Raw genomic sequence first — 22,513 nt, forward strand, 5'->3', positions numbered from 1 at the left:
TTCGACTAGTGGATGCATTTGATTTATTGACGTGATTAGTCATAATTCCTGGTCTTGAACTCCTTGCAAGTTTCCAACTTTTACGCTTGAAATGACGAGACAGTCTTCCATCTCTCACAATGAATCATCGTTAACCAATAGGCCAAGAAACAATAGGAAAACAAGTGTATAAGTTGTGATCATTTATTTCTTCAGGTCAAAAGTACATGTCAAAATGACCTCAAAATGATGAATGACACTGAAGCTCCATTTCAAGCATATCAGTAACAAAAGGACATCTCCAGTGCTCACACTATAGTACATGTACCATTATAAAAATACGTGTTTGACCACCACAAGCTTTGAAGTAGACTAAATATTTTAGATTTCTGTAGTGTTTTAAGTGTTTGTTTCTATGACAACCCATGCCTATATGCACATACATTCACAAGAGTTTGGGGTGCTCACACACACGCTTGTGCCACACACACAAAAAAAGTATCTCACAGACAAATTATGAATCAATGTAGAAAGTAAGGCTTTCTGAAAACAGGTCCAACTATTAGAGAAACTCCTCATCCCTCCAGCATCAAATAAATAACAGATTATGGCCTCTTCTTAGTGGCGTCAATCCATGTCATCATGTAACAACTCTCCTTGGTCCTGTAACAACTCTCCTTGGTCCTGTAACAACTCTCCTTGGTCCTGTAACAACTCTCCTTGGTCCTGTAACAACTCTCCTTGGTCCTGTAACAACTCTCCTTGGTCCTGTAACAACTCTCCTTGGTCCTGGGTTGGCCTCTAGGTGGCTATCTTGTCTGGGTTGGCCTCTAGGTGGCTGTCTTGTCTGGGTTGGCCTCTAGGTGGCTGTCTTGTCTAAGGTGGCAAGGTGGCTGTCTTGTCTGGGTTGGCCTCTAGGTGGCTGTCTTGTCTGGGTTGGCCTCTAGGTGGCTGTCTTGTCTGGGTTGGCCTCTAGGTGGCTGTCTTGTCTGGGTTGGCCTCTAGGTGGCTGTCTTGTCTGGGTTGGCCTCTAGGTGTCTGTCTTGTCTGGGTTGGCCTCTAGGTGTCTGTCTTGTCTGGGTTGGCCTCTAGGTGTCTGTCTTGTCTGGGTTGGCCTCTAGGTGGCTGTCTTGTCTGGGTTGGCCTCTAGGTGGCTGTCTTGTCTGGGTTGGCCTCTAGGTGGCTGTCTTGTCTGGGTTGGCCTCTAGGTGGCTGTCTTGTCTGGGTTGGCCTCTAGGTGGCTGTCTTGTCTGGGTTGGCCTCTAGGTGGCTGTCTTGTCTGGGTTGGCCTCTAGGTGGCTGTCTTGTCTGGGTTGGCCTCTAGGTGGCTGTCTTGTCTGGGTTGGCCTCTAGGTGGCTGTCTTGTCTGGGTTGGCCTCTAGGTGGCTGTCTTGTCTGGGTTGGCCTCTAGGTGGCTGTCTTGTCTGGGTTGGCCTCTAGGTGGCGGGCTTGTTGTAACCAAACAGCCCCACTGGCAGGTACTTCACATGGGTGGGCCACTGGGCAGCCAGCTGGAAGAACTTGACATCGGTCCACTCCACACCGTCAACAGACACTGAAAAATAACCAATAGTTCCATGACTCCCATCTACAAGCGCTTAAAAACAACCAATCATGTTGAAGCTGACCCTAGACAGGTTCAGCGTACCTTTTAGGCTGGTCTGCTGCTGCTTGGTAGAACAGATGAGTCTGGTGATGCCCTCAACCACCTGGCTTTTACAGTCTACATCCCTCTCTTTGGGCTTCTTGCCCAGGAATATGGTGGAGACTGTGGATATGGAAGACATTAACACACAGAGGGGGAGGGGGTCAAACCAAAACACTTAACAGCATGTATCAATTGCAAGGTTCTCATTGTAGTTAGTTATTACATTTTCTACACTACATAAGGTGCTGGTGTGTTTACAGACATAATCAATCCTTATCCAGGTCTGCTGTTCCCACATGCTTCAAGAGGGCCACCATTGTTCCTGTTCTCAAGAAAGCTAAGGTAACTGAGCTAAACGACTACCGCCCCATAGCACTCACTTCCGTCATCATGAAGTGCTTTGAGAGACGAGTCAAGGACCATATCACCTCCACTCTACCTAACACCCTAGACCCACTCCAATTTGCTTACCGCCCCAATAGGTCCACAGATGACGCAATCTCAACCACACTGCACACTGCCCTAACCCATCTGGACAAGAGGAATACCTATGTGAGAATGGTGTTCATCGACTACAGCTCAGCATTTAACACCATAGTACCCTCCAAACTCGTCATCAAGCTCGAGACCCTGGGTCTCGACCCCACCCTGTGCAACTGGGTACTGGACTTCCTGGCGGGCCGCCCCCAGGTGGTGAGGGTAGGTAACAACATCTCCGCCCTGCTGATCCTCAACACTGGGGCCCCACAAGGGTGCGTTCTGAGCCCTCTCCTGTACTCCCTGTTAACCCACGACTGCGTGGCCATGCACGCCTCCAACTCAATCATCATGTTTGCAGACGACACTACAGTGGTGGGCTCGATTACCAAAAGCGACGAGACTGCCTACAGGGAGGAGGTGAGGGCCCTCAGAGTGTGGTGTCAGGAAAATAACCTCACACTCAATGTCAACAAAACAAAGGAGATGATCGTGGACTTCAGGAAACAGCAGAGGGAGCACCCCCCTATCCACATCAACAGGACAGTAGTGGAGAGGGAGGTAAGTTTTAAGTTCCTCGGCGTACACATCATGGACAAACTGAAATGGTCCACCCACAAAGACAAGCGTGGTGAAGATGGCGCAGCAGCCTCAGGAGGCTGAAGAAATTCGGCTTGTCACCAAAAGCACTCAAACTTTTACAGATGCACAATCGAGAGCATCCTGTCGGGCTGTATCACCACCTGGTACGGCAACTGCTCTGCCCACAACCGTAAGGCTCTCCAGAGGGTAGTGAGGTCTGCACAATGCAAACTACCTGGCCTCCAGGACACCTACACCACCCGATGTCACAGGAAGGCAATAAAGATCAAAGACAACAACCACCAGAGCCACTGCCTGTTCGCCCCGCTATCATCCAGAAGGCGAAGTCAGTACAGGTGCAACAAAGCAGGGACCGAGAGACTGAAAAACAGCTTCTATCGCAAGGCCATCAGACTGTTAAACAGCCACCACTAACATTGAGTGGCTTCTGCCAACATACTGACTCAACTCCAGCCACTTTAATAATGGAAAAATTGATGTAAAAATGTAACACTAGACACTTTAAACAATGCCACTTAATATAATGTTTACATACCCTACATTACTCATCTCATATGTACAGGGAGGAGAACAAGTATTTGATACACTGACGATTTTAAAGGTTTTCCCAAAAAATCCAGATCACATTGTATGATTTTTAAGTAAATCATTTGCATTTTATTGCATGACATAAGTATTGATCACCTACCAACCAGTAAGAATTCCGGCTCTCACAGACCTGTTAGTTTTTCTTTAAGAAGCCCTCCTGTTCTCCACTCATTACCTGTATTAACTGCACCTGTTTGAACTCGTTACCTGTATAAAAGACACCTCTCCACACACTCAACCAAACAGACTCCAACCTCTCCACAATGGCCAAGACCAGAGAGCAGTGTAAGGACATCTGGGATAGAATTGTAGACCTGCACAAGGCTGGGATGGGCTACAGGACAATAGGCAAGCAGCTTGGTGAGAAGGCAACAACTGTTGGCGCAATTATTAGAAAATGGAAGAAGTTCAAGATGACGGTCAATCACCCTTGGTCTGGGTATCCATGCAAGATCTCACCTCGTGGGGCATCAATGATCATGAGGAAGGTGAGGGATCAGCTCAGAACTACACAGCAGCACCTGGTCAATGACCTGAAGAGAGCTGGGACCACAGTCTCAAAGAAAACCATTAGTAACACACTACGCCGTCATGGATTAAAATCCTGTAGCGCACGCAAGGTCCCCCTGCTCAAGCCAGGCCCGTCTGAAGTTTGCCAATGACCATCTGGATGATCCAGAGAAGGAATGGGATAAGGTCATGTAGTCTGATGAGACAAAAATAGAGCTTTTTGGTCTAAACTCCACTCGCCGTGTTTGGATGAAGAAGAAGGGTGAGTACAACCCCAAGAACACCATCCCAACTGTGAAGCATGGAGGTGGAAACATCATTCTTTGGGGATGCTTTTCTGTAAAGGGGACAGGACGACTGCACCATATTGAGGGGAGGATGGATGGGGCCATGTATCGCGAGATCTTGGCCAACAACCTCCTTCCCTCAGTAAGAGCATTGAAGATGGGTCATGGCTGGGTCTTCCAGCATGACAACGACCCGAAACACACAGCCAGGGCGAGTGGCTCCGTAAGAAGCATCTCAAGGTCCTGGAGTGGCCTAGCCAGTCTCCAGACCTGAACCAAATAGAAAATCTTTGGAGGGAGCTGAAAGTCCGTATTGCCCAGCGACAGCCCCGAAACCTGAAGGATCTGGAGAAGGTCTGTATGGAGGAATGGGCCAAAATCCCTGCTGCAGTGTGTGCAAACCTGGTCAAGAACTACATGAAATGTATGAGCTCTGTAATTGCAAACAAAGGTTTCTGTACCAAATATTAAGTTCTGCTTTTCTGATGTATCAAATACTTATGTCATGCAATAAAATGCAAATGAATTACTTAAAAATCATACAATGTGATTTTCTGGATGTTTGTTTTAGATTCCATCTCTCACAGTTGAAGTGTACCTATGATACAAATTACAGACCTCTACATGCTTTGTAAGTAGGAAAACCTGCAAAATCGGCAGTGTATCAAATACTTGTTCTCCCCACTGTATATACTGTACTCGATACCATCTACTGCATCTTGCCTATGCCGTTCTGTATCATCAGTCATTCATATATTTTTATGTACATATTCTTCATCCCTTCACACTTGTGTGTATAAGGTATTTGTTGTGAAATTGTTAGGTTAGATTACTCGTTGGTTATTACTGCATTGTCGGAACTAGATGCACAAGCATTTAGCTACACTCGCATTAACATCTGCTAACCATGTGTATGTGACAAATAAAATTTGATTTGGACAAACTGCATGTGGAGGACAGTCCGCTATTTCCCTACTCCTAGTCCAGCCGTTCTCCTCACCTTTCTTGTTCTTCTCCTTGGTGACCATGGTCATGGCCATGGTGTTGGCCTGGGGATGGTTCTCAGTGGAGCCCCCTCCTGGCAGCCTGCTGACCTGCAGGGAGCAGAAGGCACTCTTCAGCGTGTTCTTGGAGCCCTTGTCACACCGCTCCCCATCCTTCTTCCGCTCTGAGCATGTCGCTACCCAATAATCCACCGTCAGCCCAATGGTGTCCACCCCATGGGACATGTTAGGGCTCCTGGTTGAGAGAGAGCGAGAGGCAGAGAGTGTAAGAAACAACTCTTGTTCAACAATGTAGTAAAAACGTGGGTTTAACTGCACGGATGGTAATGAACTGTTCATGTCTGACTGTTGTACGCTGTGGTTGTCTTACACCAGTCCGCTGCTCAGGGAGGGAGATGGGGGTGTGGCAGCCTCTCTGGGCATCCCTGTGGGAGATCCATGAGATTGTGGAGAGGTAGAGGGAACAGCCAAGCTAACACTAACAGCCTCTTCAGTGTCTCCACCTGTAGGCCCAAATCAACACGGTCCTTAAAACTGCCCAGGGACAGTCTGGGGAGAGAAAGTTAAACATTAACAGACATTATAAACTGGGTGGTTCGAGCCCTGAGTGCTGATTGGCTGACAGCCATGGTATATCAGACTGTATACCACGGTTATGACAAAACATTTATTTTTACTGCTCTAATTACGTTGGTAACCAGTTTATAATACCAATAAGGCACCTCGGCGGTTTGTGGTATATGGCCAATATACCACGGCTAAGGGCTGTATCCAGGGACGACGCGTTGTGTGTAAGAACAGCCCTTAGTCGTGGTAGATTGGCCCTCAGGCCTTATTACTTAAATAGGTAGTCCAGAAATATGAACCCACCTGAATACGCCAGAGTTGGTTCAATCAACCCTACTTTCACCACCTGTCTCACACACAGGGACCAGTTAGTTACAGTCAGCCTACCACTCCAGGGATGACTTGAGAATATTTTGGATATCCCTTATCTGTTGCTTTACATTGCTTAAATAAAAATTCAGGCAACAGGCATTATTTGCAAAATAGACTGTCTCAACATCAGTATTGCCGAAAACCATCAGTACTGATTTACTTACCCCAACGAAGGGAACAAACTTCTGGTAAGAGTCTTCGTCATATCTGGTAGGGTGAAAATAATGGCCAATAAAATATGTTCTTCCTGGTTAACATTAAGGTCATATAAGTATGCAGGACAGTCCACCCACCTCTTGTTCTCGCAGGTGAGCATGGCCTCAGCGATAGGTAACTGGTGTGTGACAGAGACGCTGCTGATGTACTGCCTGATCCTTGCTGCCACGTCCACTCCGTCTGCAGCTGGAGCCGACGGGAGGGGAACAGACAGTAAGGCTGAGTCAATCTGTAGGGAGAGCAGGCCTGACTGGATCTCAACTGTCCCCAAGCTAAAGAAGATGTGGGGCAGCTTGCACTTGTTTTCTAGTCTAATTGATATGTTGATCAAGTTCCCAAAGGCACATGCTTGAATACTACCAGCTCAGTAGGATAAGTGTTGTGCAGAGAGAGAGAGAGAGACAAAGAGAGAGATTTACTGGAGCGAGGGGGCTCAAGGCCGCTGAACAGATCTTTCCAGGCATTGTCCAGGAACACAGAACTGTAGCGAGGGTCCAGGGAGGCCAGGTGCTTGGCTACAGGGTGACAGCCTGGAGGCAGAGTAGAGGTAGCCACACAGTGAGTCACGGTTCATACACCCAACCCTCTCAGTACTGCAGCACTGAGCAGCCCACTGTACTGAGCTTCAGCTGCATGGGGCATAATGAGTGAAGCAACACTGTCAGGAGGAGGTATCAGAACATGAGAGTGGGTGTTTTTGTAAATCTTTGTTTATGCGTCACCTGAACAGGCTTTTAAATAAGCATTTCATAAACATAACTCTAGATATGTACCATACGGTGTCTCACAGCAGTCACATTGTATATCTTCTAGACCCAAGCAATGTGTTAAACATCTCTCTCTCTTACCCAGGGGGACAACCAGGAAGTGGATGAGGCTGAGCCAATCGGATGTTTTGTTGGCCAGCTGACTGACAAAGACGTGTAGGATGGCCCCCAGGTAGCTCTGTCCCCCTGCCACCACCACCTTGACTGGCGGCGGCGTGGACGAGTTACAGTTACAGCTGCAGGAAGGGGTCAGGTTACTGGAGCACATGTATAGAAGAGGCTCATCATAGGTCGCCATTACTACACAATGAATTCAACACACACAAAGTGTGTCGAAATTGAACCGGCGAGTATTGATTCTTTGGCTACTCACAACTTCTGGATGCGTGTGAGGAGGGTGGTGAGGACAGCCTGAATTTCCACCCCACAGCAGGTACACACTACTGGCTGCTTCTGGGCCAGTAGCACCTCAGACACATACTGCACACGTTTACCAGAGGACACAAACATACAGACACATATTAACACAAATGTGCAAGTAAATATGTCCACAGGGAGTGGAGAAGTGAGGGACAATGCTGAAGATAGAAATGAAGGAGTGAATGGAGAATACCTGTCCCTGCCAATCACTGGTGTTGACCAGGACTAGGCTGTCTGGTAGGACAGTGTCTGAGGAGAAGACCAGATTCAACTGGTCATACACAGCCTTCCTGGGCAGCTACCAACACACACACACACACGTTCACCAGTCAAATAATGGGCACACATGCCTCAATGAAATAGATCAGCACAACAGAATCACTACCAGTCAGAATCACCCCCTGCAAACAGAGAATCCCTATTTAAAGACTGAGTATGGGTACGGACTAGTGGACTGGCTCTGGTTAGGGGTCACCTGTGGGGTGCGGCTGAGCTCTGGTGACCTCTCGCTGTCAGAGCTGTTGGTGCGTTCGCTCAGTGGTTTGGACAGCGCTCGCCTCTCCTTCATTGGCGTCCCACGTCTCTGCCTGGGTGTGTGCCCACCATTCAACCTGGAACACACACACACACACACACACACACACACACACTATGATAGAAAGTGTGGAGTGCATGTGTGGCACTGACAGGTAGTGTGTGTGTGTGTGTGTGTGTGTGTCTCCACATGCTTCCCATCCAAAACAGTTTGGAACAGTTTGGTGCATATATTAAGATGACATTTTGTGACGTTTTTGTTTGTTTTGGTCTCCAGCAAGGGTTTTTTCAGAAACCAAAGTTGACGCCCCTCCGCCAGTCATTGGTTAACAGTAGGGATTCTTCAATAAAGTCTTTGTTTTCATTCAACTCGAGACGACTCGTTTTCATGCACATTTTTTCATTAAGAAATACTGTACCAAACATCTTAGTTAGATGTAAAATTGTGCGACTACGAAACTTCAAAATGAATGACAGATTACTTGATTGACAAACAGTACTAGTGACATTTTCTTCAAAATTTTCAGGCGAACGTATTTTAAGGGAGTATGCGAGCACACTCGTTCGGTTTTAGGCGCCAGCGAACCAAAGCATGTGGAAGATTTTAGACGGACCTGGGGGAGGGCATGGTGGTGTGGCTCTCACTGTTGCTGCTCCTCAGTTCCCTCGTCGGGGTCCTGGGTAGCCTCTCTGGGACAGAGACAGTGATGCAGGCGGTTGCCTCCAGTAACCCCTTCGGATCAATCAACTCCTAAACAAACAAACAGATGGGTGGTGATGGGAAGTTCGGCTCTTTACTGACTCAGGTCTTTTCAACTAATTCAGTCAAAATAACAGATCTTTCGACTCATTTCGTTCATTTGAGTCATTACTTCTTAGGGCTGAGATCCCGTTAACGGGATCGATATGACAACAGCCAGTGAATGTGCAGGGCGCCAAATTCAAACAACAGAAATCTCATAATTAAAATTCATACATACAAGTATCTTACAAGTATCTTATACCATTTAAAAGGTAATCTTGTTGTTTCCAATATGCTTTACAGCGAAAGCACCACAAACGATTATGTTAGGTCAGAGCCAAGTCACAGAAAAACACAGCCATTTTTCCAGCCAAAGAGTGGAGTCACAAAAATCAGAAATATAATTCATCACTAACCTCTGATGATCTTCATCAGATGACACTTCATGTTACACAATACATGTATGTTTTTCTCGATAAAGTTCATATTTATATAAAACAATCTCAGTATACATTGGCACGTTATGTTCAGTAGTTCCAAAAACATCCAGCGATTTTACAGAGAGCCACATCAATTTACAGAAATACTCATTATAAATGTTGATTTCAATACAAGTGTTATACATGGAACTTTAGATAAGCTTCTCCTTAATGCAACCGCTGTGTCAGATTTCAAAAAAGCTTTACAGAAAAAGCACACCATGCAATAATCTGAGTACAGAGTTCAGAGCCCAAACAAGCCGAAAAGATATCAGCCATATTGTGCAGTCAACAGAAGTCAGAAATAACATTATAAATATTCACTTACCTTTGATGATCTTCATCCGAATGCACTCCCAGGAATCCCAGTTCCACAATAAATTTTTGTTTTGTTCAATAATGTCCATAATTTATGTCCAAATAGCTACTTTTGTTAGCGTGTTTTGTAATCAAATCCAAAGTCACGAAGCGCGTTCACTAGTTGCAGACGAAATGTCAAAAAGTTCCATTACAGTCCGTAGAAACATGTCAAACAATGTATAGAATCAATCTTTAGGATGATTTTAACATAAATCTTCAATAATGTTCCAAACGGAGAATTCCTTTGTCTTTGGAAATGCAACGGAATGGGAGCTACCTCTCATGTGAACGAGCGTCACGAGTTTGTGGCACTCTGCCAGACCACTGACTCAAAGAGCCCGCATGAGCCCCTCCTTTACAGTAGAAGCCTAAAACAAGTTTCTAAAGACGGTTGACATCTAGTGGAAGCCTTAGGAAGTGCAACATGACCAATATCCCACTGTATCTTCAATAGGGAATGAGTTGAATATCGACCAACCTCAGATTTCCCACTTCCTGGTTGAATTTTTCTCAGGTTTTTTCCTGCCATTTGAGTTCTGTTATACTCACAGACATCATTCAAACAGTTTTAGAAACTTCAGAGGGGTTTCCATCCAAATATACTAAGAACATGCATATATTAGCAACTGGGACTGAGTAGCAGGCAGTTTACTCTGGGAACCCCTGGGCACCCAGCCATAAGAAGTTTTAACATTCAGAGCATACAGGACCCCTACGATGAAATTACGAGCCGCTCGTTCACATGTTGTTCACCATAGGGGGCTTTGTTGGAGCTGTCATTTGTGATGGAGACTTTAAACAATGTACATTTGTTGATTGTAAGGCATTCAGATCAGATGATTTTAAGATGCATTTAAAACAAAATATTTGTTCTCACGTTCTTGTTGAGCAGAGGCTGTGTATGTTTCGGTTTTACAAAGCTGTGTCCCTCATAACATTCAATAATCAAATATTTGAAGTAATTCTTGCACCATGCGATCAATGATCAGTTCTTAACATGGATTTATCTTCTCTATGCATCTATGACAGACAGCTGATGGTAGGAGCAGGTCTCTGGAGCTGCTGTCGGAGGAGCGTGTATTAACCCTGCTGTACGACTAGAAAATCAAACTAACTACTATAATGAAAGTCACTCCAAAAAAACTAATCATGACTAGAGTCCGGTAAAAAACAAAAAGAGTTGTTTGCGAACTGCACATCACTACAACAGATAGCCAGACAGACAACCAATAGACAGACAGCAACACATAACACTGAAATGCATAGGACACCAATGAGAGAGGGAGAGTAAGAGAGCAGAGAAAAAGAGTTTGTGTGGGGAGTTGGATGGTCTCACCTGAGTGTCTGTCTTAGAGTCATCCAGGTTGCGGGAGCGAGTGCAGTTCATCTTGCCTGATTGGGGCTGATCTCCTTGCTGCAAGTCAGACAGCAGGAAAACAGTGATCATTGGGAGTGGACTTAGATGACCAGCTAACTGTACTTTGCTCCAACTCTACTCCGCTCCAACTCTACCTGTGCTCTACTCTACCTGTGCTCTACTCTACCTGTGCTCTACTCTACCTGTGCTCTACCTGTGCTCTACCTGTGCTCTACCTGTGCTCCAACTGTACTGTACCCTACTCTGCTCCAACTGTGCTCTAACTTTAGCTGTGCTCTACTCTGCTCTGCTCCAACTGTACTCTACCCTGCTCCAACTGTACTCTACCCTGCTCCAACTGTACTCTACCCTGCTCCAACTGTACTCTACCCTGCTCCAACTGTACTCATACTCTGCTCCAACTGTACTCTAACCCTGCTCCAACTGTACTCTAACACTGCTCCAACTGTACTCTTACCCTGCTCCAACTGTACTCTTACCCTGCTCCAACTGTACTCTACCCTGCTCCAACTGTACTCTACCCTGCTCCAACTGTACTCTACCCTGCTCCAACTGTACTCTACCCTGCTCCAACTGTACTCATACTCTGCTCCAACTGTACTCATACTCTGCTCCAACTGTACTCTACCCTGCTCCAACTGTACTCTACCCTGCTCCAACTGTACTCTACCCTGCTCCAACTGTACTATACTCTGCTCCAACTGTACTATACTCTGCTCCAACTGTACTATACTCTGCTCCAACTGTACTATACTCTGCTCCAACTGTACTCATACTCTGCTCCAACTGTGCTCATACTCTGCTCCAACTGTACTCTACCCTGCTCCAACTGTACTCTACCCTGCTCCAACTGTACTCATACTCTGCTCCAACTGTACTCATACTCTGCTCCAACTGTACTCATACTCTGCTCCAACTGTGCTCATACTCTGCTCCAACTGTGCTCATACTCTGCTCCAACTGTGCTCATACTCTGCTCCAACTGTGCTCATACTCTGCTCCAACTGTACTCATACTCTGCTCCAACTGTGCTCATACTCTGCTCCAACTGTACTCTACCCTGCTCCAACTGTACTCTACTCTGCTCCAACTGTACTCTACTCTGCTCCAACTGTACTCATACTCTGCTCCAACTGTACTCATACTCTGCTCCAACTGTACTCATACCCTGCTCCAACTGTACTCATACCCTGCTCCAACTGTACCATACCCTGCTCAATCATCTGCTCCAACTGTACTCATACCCTGCTCTGCTACTCTGCTCCAACTGTACCAACTGTACTCATACTCTGCTCCAACCAACTGTACTGCTCCAACTGTACTCATACTCTGCTCCAACTGTACTCATACTCTGCTCCAACTACTCATACTCTCATACTCTGCTCCAACTGTACTCTAACCCTGCTCCAACTGTACTCATACTACCCTGTACTCTCCAACTGTGCTCATACTCTGCTCCAACTGTACTCTACTCTGCTCCAACTGTACTCTACCCTGCTCCAACTGTACTCATACTCTGCTCCAACTGTACTCATACTCTGCTCCAACTGTACTCGTACTCTGCTCCAACTGTACTCGTACTCTGCTCCAACTGTACTCGTACTCTGCTCCAACTGTACTCATACTCTGCTCCAACTGTACTCATACTCTGCTCCAACTGTACTCATACTCTGCTCCAACTGTACTCACTGGGCACAGGGTGTCTTTGGGCAGACTGCACCTGCTGTTCAGACTGCCAAACTCGGTCTGTGAGCTGGACTGGGATATGCCCTCAAAGAAGGGCCTGGACGGTCAGAGAGAGTAGAGGTCACCAGAGTTCTGTTAGGTGGATGTTTGTGAGAACATACATGTGTTAGCTACAGATAAGTCCGGTGTGTCATGACCTGAGCTTGGGTTTGGGTGTGCTGAGGATGCTGTCCGTCTCCTCCATCTCTGGGTCGCTGTCACTGTGGTTGTACATCTCTAGACTGTCATAGAGCTCATCCAGGTCCTCTTCCACATCACGGATGTGCTCCTGGGACACGTGCTTCAGGCCAAAGTCCACCTCATCAGACACTTTAAACCTCTTCAACAAGGCCACAAACTTCTGCTTGATGTTGGGCTGCCGGGTTAAAGGAACACATAGATATGAAACGGTGTGACTAGAAGAGTGGCAGGTAGTCACAACAGCAAAGACAGACAGATCAGTAGACTTAATGCTTACATGACCTCTGGTGATGGAGGCTGCAGAGGTGAGTTTGCGTCTGTGCTTCTTCTTCCTCATGTCATCTTCTTCGTCGAACAGATACTAAAACAGAGGGAGGATCAACTTAGTGGTCAAACTGGACAGACGCCCCATCAAACTGGACAGACGCCCCATCAAACTGGACAGACGCCCCATCAAACTGGACAGACGCCCCATCAAACTGGACAGACGCCCCATCAAACTGGACAGACGCCCCATCAAACTGGACAGACGCCCCATCAAACTGGACAGACGCCCCATCAAACTGGACAGACGCCCCATCAAACTGGACAGACACTCCATCAAACTGGACAGACGCCCCATCAAACTGGACAGACGCCCCATCAAACTGGACAGACACTCCAGCAAACTGGACAGACACCCCATCAAACTGGACAGACGCCCCATCAAACTGGACAGACGCCCCATCCAAACCCATCCCCCCTCCTCTCCCTCCTCCTCACCTGAATGTGAGCAGGGTCATCACTCCCGTCCTGCTCTGATGAATAGCTCTCTTCCTCTTCCTCAGAGTAGTTGTCAATGTCAGGGGAGCGGTCTGTGAGTTACAGGGAGCCAGAGAAGAGATACGTAATGTATAGGTGTAGGATAAAGATATGAGGGGGAGGGGAAGAAGGGGGAGGAGAAAATGATGAGGGGGAGGGGACGTGAATACATTATGATGAGAATAGTATGTAAACCTGGTGTTACGTGAGTAAGGCAGTGGCTGATTGGAGGGTTAAACCTGGTGTTACGTGAGTAAGGCAGTGGCTGATTGGATGGTTAAATCTGGTGTTACGTGAGTAAGGCAGTGGCTGATTGGATGGTTAAACCTGGTGTTATGTGAGTAAGGTAGTGGCTGATTGGAGGGTTAAACCTGGTGTTATGTGGGTAAGGCAGTGGCTGATTGGAGGGTTAAACCTGGTGTTATGTGAGTAAGGCAGTGGCTGATTGGAGGGTTAAACCTGGTGTTATGTGAGTAAGGCAGTGGCTGATTGGATGGTTAAACCTGGTGTTACGTGAGTAAGGCAGTGGCTGATTGGATGGTTAAACCTGGTGTTACGTGAGTAAGGCAGTGGCTGATTGGATGGTTAAACCTGGTGTTACGTGAGTAAGGCAGTGGCTGATTGGATGGTTAAACCTGGTGTTATGTGAGTAAGGCAGTGGCTGATTGGATGGTTAAACCTGGTGTTATGTGAGTAAGGCAGTGGCTGATTGGATGGTTAAACCTGGTGTTATGTGAGTAAGGCAGTGGCTGATTGGATGGTTAAACCTGGTGTTATGTGAGTAAGGCAGTGGCTGATTGGATGGTTAAACCTGGTGTTATGTGAGTAAGGCAGTGGCTGATTGGATGGTTAAACCTGGTGTTACGTGAGTAAGGCAGTGGCTGATTGGAGGGTTAAACCTGGTGTTATGTGAGTAAGGCAGTGGCTGATTGGAGGGTTAAACCTGGTGTTACGTGAGTAAGGCAGTGGCTGATTGGATGGTTAAACCTGGTGTTACGTGAGTAAGGCAGTGGCTGATTGGATGGTTAAACCTGGTGTTACGTGAGTAAGGCAGTGGCTGATTGGATGGTTAAACCTGGTGTTACGTGAGTAAGGCAGTGGCTGATTGGAGGGTTAAACCTGGTGTTACGTGAGTAAGGCAGTGGCTGATTGGAGGGTTAAACCTGGTGTTATATGGGTAAGGCCATGGCTGATTGGATGGTTAAACCTTGTGTTATATGGGTAAGGCCGTGGCTGATTGGATGATTCCACTGACTGACCATGGTGTGGTACTGGTACCTACATGTTGAACTGTTCAATACACTGACATTGTGGATACTTACAAACAATTCTATACAAGCACATTGCCCATTGTTAAAAACATTTATTGGGTCCATGTTGAAGGCCTTACTTCCCTACAGTTTGTCTCCTATGCTCTCTTTGGGTCTCCCTTACCTTACCTGACAGTTTGGCCTTGGACACCTCGTAGTCGATGGGCTGGCTGGAGAGCGAGTAGACCCTCATCTCAGCCACAGTCACAGCCGTGTCCTTCACTGTGGTGTGGAGAGCCAACACACGGGCTCCCTCACTGGGATGCTGCATCACCTGGGGAGGAGGTGGGAGGAGAAGAGAGAGAGACAATGGGGGGTAACAATTACAAAAGAGGGGGAGAGAGGGAAACGACAAGAGATGAAAGAGACACAGTAGTGTAGATGCAGGATGGCGTTTTATTCAAACAAAAGCCTCAATGATCGTAATTATTGCAGCTAACAGCTGGGGTGAGGTGAAGCCCTCTTACCTCTGCCATGTTGATAAGGCCCAGAGCCAGGGTCTTATAGCCCAGAATGGTGCGGTTCTTGTACCTCTTCCTCCTCTGCAACATGATCTGCAGTCTGTTGGCATCTCGTTTCAAAAAATGTGGATACTGGGGGAAGTAAAGATGGTGAGGTTGACAGAATCAGAGAGGCACTGGAAATATAGTCTTTGGAAATGTTAAAAAGCATCTGCCTCTCGTCCACACACCATTTGCATACGCATAACTGTCTGTACAAAACCCCCAGGGTAACTCACTTGCAAGGAGAATGTCAGCTGAAGATCAGTCTCAGTAAGTCCAGCCGATGCCAACAGGATCTCATTGGAACGTAAAATGCGCTTTGATCCCTAAGAGGATATTCCACACGTTATACGTCTCCTTATACGTCTCCTTATACGTCTCCTTATACATCCTTACACGTCTCCTTATACATCCTTACACGTCTCCTTATACATCTCCTTATACATCTCCTTATACGTCTCCTTATACATCCTTACACGTCTCCTTATACGCTCTCCTTATACGTCTCCTTATACGTCTCCTTATACATCTCCTTATACGTCTCCTTATACGTCTCCTTATACATCCTTACACGTCTCCTTATACGTCTCCTTATACATCTCCTTATACATCTCCTTATACATCTCCTTATACATCTCGTTATACATCTCGTTATACGTCTCCTTATACATCTCCTTATACATCTCCTTATACATCTCCTTATACATCTCCTTATACGTCTCCTTATACGTCTCCTTATACGTCTCCTTATACGTCTCCTTATACATCTCCTTATACGTCTCCTTATACATCTCCTTATACATCTCCTTATACATCTCCTTATACATCTCGTTATACGTCTCCTTATACATCTCCTTATACGTCTCCTTATACATCTCCTTATACGTCTCCTTATACGTCTCGTTATACGTCTCCTTATACGTCCTTACACGTCTCCTTATACATCTCGTTATACGTCTCCTTATACATCTCCTTATACATCTCGTTATACATCTCGTTATACGTCTCCTTATACGTCTCCTTATACATCTCCTTATACGTCTCCTTATACATCTCCTTATACGTCTCCTTATACGTCTCCTTATACGTCTCGTTATACGTCTCCTTATACATCTCGTTATACGTCTCCTTATACATCTCGTTATACGTCTCCTTATACATCTCGTTATACGTCTCCTTATACATCTCGTTATACGTCTCCTTATACGTCTCCTTATACGTCTCGTTATACGTCTCCTTATACATCTCCTTATACGTCTCCTTATACGTCTCGTTATACGTCTCCTTATACGTCTCCTTATACATCTCGTTATACGTCTCCTTATACGTCTCCTTATACGTCCTTACACGTCTCCTTATACATCTCCTTACACGTCTCCTTATACATCTCGTTACACGTCTCCTTATACATCTCGTTATACGTCTCCTTATACGTCTCCTTATACGTCTCCTTATACGTCTCCTTATACGTCTCCTTATACATCTCCTTATACATCTCGTTATACGTCTCCTTATACGTCTCCTTATACGTCTCCTTATACATCTCCTTATACATCTCCTTATACATCTCCTTATACATCTCCTTATACGTCTCGTTATACGTCTCCTTATACGTCTCCTTATACATCTCGTTATACGTCTCCTTATACGTCTCCTTATACGTCTCCTTATACATCTCCTTATACATCTCCTTATACGTCTCCTTATACATCTCCATGGATCAACACGTTCTGACTAGTCACTTGTGTAGAGTTATAAACACTAAAGAAAGTACTTCTGCAAAACATCCTACTACTGTACATCTATGTATACTTTGTGGAAGGGGGAATGTGAAGAGGGTCACCTGGAGTTTGACTGCAATGACAACAGAGGTTAGGTCTCTGTCCAGCTCCTGAAGCATCAGCAGCTTCTTCAGGGTAACAGTGAAGAGCCTGGGTTTGGAGAAAAGGGGATATTCATATTTATCTGTTTAGTCTGAACCAACTAAATGAGGGAAGAAAGTATCAGTCTGGTCTTTGACAATGACACGTGTTTTTTTACTCACTAAAGCATTAGAGAGAGAGAGACAGAGAGACTGGTGAGGGTTACCAGTCAACAGCTTATTGGATTAGGAGATGTCTGGGTAATAATTTATATATTTACTAAAACCATGCCAAAGACATGGCACTGGAGGCTAAATAGAAATAGATAAAAGTGATTATAAGCCACCCAGGCTCCTTCTTAATTGCATTTGTACAAATAGATAACATATGATGAGGTGCATTCTCCTTTAAATAAGGACTTTACTGAGAATCAGAACTAGAGGGAGGAAACAAGAGTTACCCCAGCATCAAGTCAAGGCCAAAAGCCCAGCTTCAAGGTTCTATACATGAAAGAAAGAAAAACATTTCAACATACTATACAGAGTGTACGGACCGTTTTAAGAGAAACAAATCAATTTCATCCAGCTCTTCTTCAAATCCACACACATCCTCTCTCCATTTTCCCTGCCAGAGAGCAACCCCGCAGGCAGCCTTGACACCTTCAGAGGGGTCCGTCTACAGTCCACACACCACCCCCAATCCTACCCCCTCTTCTCTATTGCTACAAGACAAAAAGCAATATCAGAAAAATGTGGAGCATTGGTAACATTTAAATCATCTGTTAGACGTTTGTAATGGATGAGTAGGCCCTGCTTAGCAACAGTCTGTAGGCGTATACATGTAGGAAGAAGTAATAATTAGCCAATCGTTTATGTTGCTTCTACTCAGTATGTGCTGTATAATTATTTATTCTGACAGCATGTTGTCTTCCTGTGGGGTTTAGGAGCAGCTGTCTATGGCACCCTGCCTGCCCAACTGCTCAGGGATATGTTGATTTGGAGCCTTTACATCCTGGTCAGTTACCATCTTGGACTCCTTCTTCATGATCCTCCAAACATTGTTTTTCATTATACAGTTGAATGTGCTCTTCCTTTAAAAAGGGTCGATCTGCCACTTCTATATACATTTCTAGTCTTTTAAATCAATGATATACAGTGCATTCAGACCCCTTGACTTTTTCCACATTTGGTTACGTTACAGCCTTACTCTAAAATGGATTCAATCATTTTTTTCTCTCATCAATCTACACACAATACCATAATGACAAAGCAAAAACAGGTTTAGAAATGTTTGCTAATTTATTAAAAATAAATCACATTTACATAAGCATTCAGACCCTTTACTCAGTACTTTGTTGAAGCACCTTTGGCAGCGATTACAGCCTCAAGTGTTCTTGGGTATGAAGCTTGGAACACCTGTATTTGGGGAGTTTCTCCCATTCTTCTCTGCAGATCCTCTCAAGCTCTGTCAGGTTGGATGGGGAGCGTCGCTGCACAGCTATTTTCAGGTCTCTCCAGAGATGTCCGGGCTCGGGTTGGGCCACTCAAGGACATTCAGAGGCTTGTCCCGAAGCCACTCCTGTGTTGTCTTGGCTGTGTGCTTAGGGTCATAACTCCTGCTGGAAGGTGAACCTTCGCCCCAGTCTGAAGTCCTGAGCGCTCTGGAGCAGATTTTCATCAAGGATCTCTCTGTACTTTGCTCCGTTCATCTTTCCCTCTATCCTGACTAGTATCCCAGTCCCTCCCGCTGAAAAACATCCCCACAGCATGATGCTGCCACCACTATACTGCACAGTAGGGATGGTGCCAGATTTCCTCCAGATGTGACACTTGGCATTCAGGCCAAAGTGTTCAATCTTGGTTTCATCCGACCAGAGAATCTTGTTTCTCATGGGCTGAGAATCCTTTAGGTGCCTTTGGCAAACTCCAAGCGGGCTGTCATTTGCCTTTTACTGAGGAGTGGCTTCCGTCTGACCACTCTACCATAAAAGCCTGAATAGTGCAGTGCTGCAGAGATGGGAGAACCTTACAGAAGGACACCCATCTCCACAGAGGAACTCTGGAGCTCTGTCGGAGTGACCATCGGGTTCTTGGTCACCTCCCTGACCAAGGCCCTTCTCCCCCGATTGCTCAGTTTGGCCGGGCGGCCAGCTCTAGGAAGAGTCTAGGTGGCTCCGAACTTCTTCCATTTAAGAATGATTGAGGCCACTGTGTTCTTGGAGACCTTCAATGCTGCAGAAATGGTTTGGTACCTTTCCACAGATCTATGCCTTGACACAATCCTGTCTAGCATTTCCTTCGACCTCATGGCTTGGTTTTTGCTCTGACATGCACTGTCAACTGGAGGGACCTGATATAGACAGGTGTGTGTGTTTCCAAATCATATCCAATCAATTGAATTTACCACAGGTGGACTCCAATCAAGTTGTAGAAATATCTCAAGGATGATAAATGGAAACAGGATGCACCCTGAGCTCAATTTCGAGTCTCATACCAAAGGGTCTGAATACTTTGGTAAGTAAGGTATTTTTATTTTTATTTTTTTGTAATAAAATTAGCAAACATTTCTAAAAAACATTTTTGATATATCATTATGGGGTATTGTGTGTAGATTGATTTTAAAAAATCCCTCATCAATTTTAGAATAAGGCTGTAATGTAACAAAATGTGAAAAAAGTCAAGGGGTCTGAATACTTTCCAAATGCACTGCACAGTATAAACCCATTGATTCTTGTGTTGAAGAATAACTCAAATGCCTCATGAGCTTATCTCAACTGTCATATTCTATCTGAACCCCAAATATAAGCCTGTTTATTCTATTGTTTGTAAACAATGTAATTGTGAACTAACACTGTATAGCCTCAAAACAAAGTTAAACCTATCATTTTGTTCTCATGGATGATAAGTCCTTGCATCCATAGCTGTCTATGAAGTTGAGACCCATCCGTCTACTGTTTCCCAACACAATGGCGGGGTGTTCACTTTATTATGGTTTGAATTGAGGATTTCCCCTTTAAAGACACTCCCTAATATTCACTACCAGCAGCCTACCACAACCCGCTAATTGTATCAATGTGACTACTACACTTTGCAGTCATTTTTATTTTATTTAACCAGGCAAGTCACCTGAATATTCATATTTACAGTCAATTGCAGCACTGCAAGTTGCATTATTCAAAATCAAATACAGAAATAGGCCTCTGCTGTTATTTTTTAACTTGAATAATATTATTATTTGATGTTATTTTCATGAACTCATTAATTAGTTGAACTTGTATTCTACCTAGGTCTACATAACTTCTCTCGTGGTGGGGAAACAGGTGACTTCGTCCCACTGATTCAACAGTATACCTAGACTACGTCTGACTGCAGAAGCCGATACTATGAAGCAACTTCTTTATAATAATGTCATCCGATTACGATTGAAAACCTTGACTGTCAGAATCAGATGTTATCAGGGCACTTCAAAACGCCAAGCCATAGTTTTTAGACGGTCATACCTGGGCACACAGCTTGGAGATGAGCGATCAATTTCCCAGGTTGCATACAGGTTCATTTGAACCGGACGGTTCGGGGAGATAGTTAGTGTCTTGGACGGCTGCATATATGGAGATGGCGTGCCCCCAATCCGCGGGAGACCCCCTCTCTCCGACATATTGAAGGTGTTTTAGATGTGGAAGAAAAATACCTTTCATTCAGTTTCCCGACTTGTGCATACCGATATTTTCAGCACACTCGGATGCTTTAAATTGCGCTTTCATATACAGAATTACATTACTTCTTGCTTGTTTTTCTGTTCTGCAGTCCACATTTGATGCGATTAGGTCAAAAGTTCGATGTTTTTCACAGCAGGAAGCGGAAATTTCTTCTCCGGGGAGCACAACTGAATAGCTACGCCTCTCGTTAAAGATGCACTCCAGTCCTGGCAACAGTTCTTCTCAATAATATGAATGTGAGAGTTAGGGCGTCAGAGCAGGTGCATATGGTTTGCGTGCGTGCGTGCGTTCGTTCTCTCTCTGACACACGCCCGCATAGAGAGCTATTATTGTAACGCCAGCGTCCCAGAGCTGCCACACACACTAAGGAAAGGAGAGGAGGCATGATACCAGCAGAGTCATCCCAATTGGAACATCAATGTATCCTACTCGTTGATAATTATAGCCTCCATCTTACAATGCTCATTATGACCCCGTAGACATAAGATATTCGATGTTTCATGTCATTTTAATAAAACAAGGTTTCACCCAATAGAAACCTAGAAATCTTAGTAGGATATTTATTGCTTATAAGGTTGAGATAGCCAACATGTGATTGTGGAACTTTAAAGCAGTGGCTGTGTTAGATTAAGAAAATGAATGATCCGGAAAAGCAAAACTTACTTTATCGGATCAGAATCACCTTTATTTGGCAAAAACATTTGCATATATGAATTTGACTTGTTGAAATGGTGCTGTCACAATAAACAGAATATACAGACAGACAATCAACAGGATATACAGACGATAAACAGGATATACAGACGATAAACAGGATATACAGACAATAAACAGGATATACAGACGATAAACAGGATATACAGACAATAAACAGGATATACAGATGATAAACAGGATATACAGACGATAAACAGGATATACAGACAATAAACAGGATATACAGACGATAAACAGGATATACAGACAATAAACAGGATATACAGACGATAAACAGGATATACAGACAATAGGATATACATACAGACAATAAACAGGATATACAGACGATAAACAGGGTATACAGACAGATGATAAACAGGATATACAGACAGACGATAAACAGGATATACAGACGATAAACAGGATATACAGACATACGACAAACAGGATATACAGACAATAAACAGGATATACAGACGATAAACAGGATATACAGACAATAGGATATACATACAGACAATAAACAGGATATACAGACGATAAACAGGGTATACAGACAGATGATAAACAGGATATACAGACAGACGATAAACAGGATATACAGATGATAAACAGGATATACAGACATACGACAAACAGGATATACAGACAATAAACAGGATATACTGATGATAAACAGGATATACAGACAATAAACAGGATATACAGACAATAAACAGGATATATAGACATACGATAAACAGGATATACAGACAATAAACAGGAT

The 22,513-nt window shown here is 44.8% G+C and overlaps 1 protein-coding gene and 1 long non-coding RNA gene across 2 annotated transcripts; one reads left to right on the forward strand and one right to left on the reverse strand.

The window, feature by feature from the left end:
- The first annotated feature begins 604 nt into the window (after positions 1-604).
- LOC127930711 (uncharacterized) lies at positions 605-1,249 on the forward strand. The gene is made up of 3 exons (XR_008139002.1): positions 605-813; positions 869-1,013; positions 1,101-1,249. It is a non-coding gene; the product is annotated as an uncharacterized LOC127930711 (long non-coding RNA).
- On the reverse strand, positions 1,096-21,360 carry LOC118385749 (phosphofurin acidic cluster sorting protein 1-like). Its single transcript, XM_052520762.1, has 23 exons — positions 20,833-21,360; positions 17,315-17,402; positions 15,708-15,797; positions 15,436-15,561; positions 15,098-15,242; positions 13,620-13,711; positions 13,135-13,218; positions 12,815-13,032; positions 12,621-12,714; positions 10,890-10,967; positions 8,587-8,723; positions 7,914-8,049; positions 7,632-7,736; positions 7,392-7,498; positions 7,100-7,254; positions 6,671-6,781; positions 6,329-6,437; positions 6,200-6,242; positions 5,967-6,009; positions 5,467-5,599; positions 5,093-5,331; positions 1,628-1,747; positions 1,096-1,534 (listed from the first exon to the last, which is right to left on the reverse strand). The coding sequence occupies exons 1-23, from the start codon at positions 20,985-20,987 to the stop codon at positions 1,416-1,418; spliced, it is 2,727 nt and encodes a 908-aa protein (XP_052376722.1). The 5' UTR covers positions 20,988-21,360; the 3' UTR covers positions 1,096-1,415.
- Positions 21,361-22,513: the final 1,153 nt, after the last annotated feature.

The sequence above is a fragment of the Oncorhynchus keta genome, chromosome 6 (assembly GCF_023373465.1).
Source record: "Oncorhynchus keta strain PuntledgeMale-10-30-2019 chromosome 6, Oket_V2, whole genome shotgun sequence".
Lineage (NCBI taxonomy): Eukaryota > Metazoa > Chordata > Actinopteri > Salmoniformes > Salmonidae > Oncorhynchus > Oncorhynchus keta.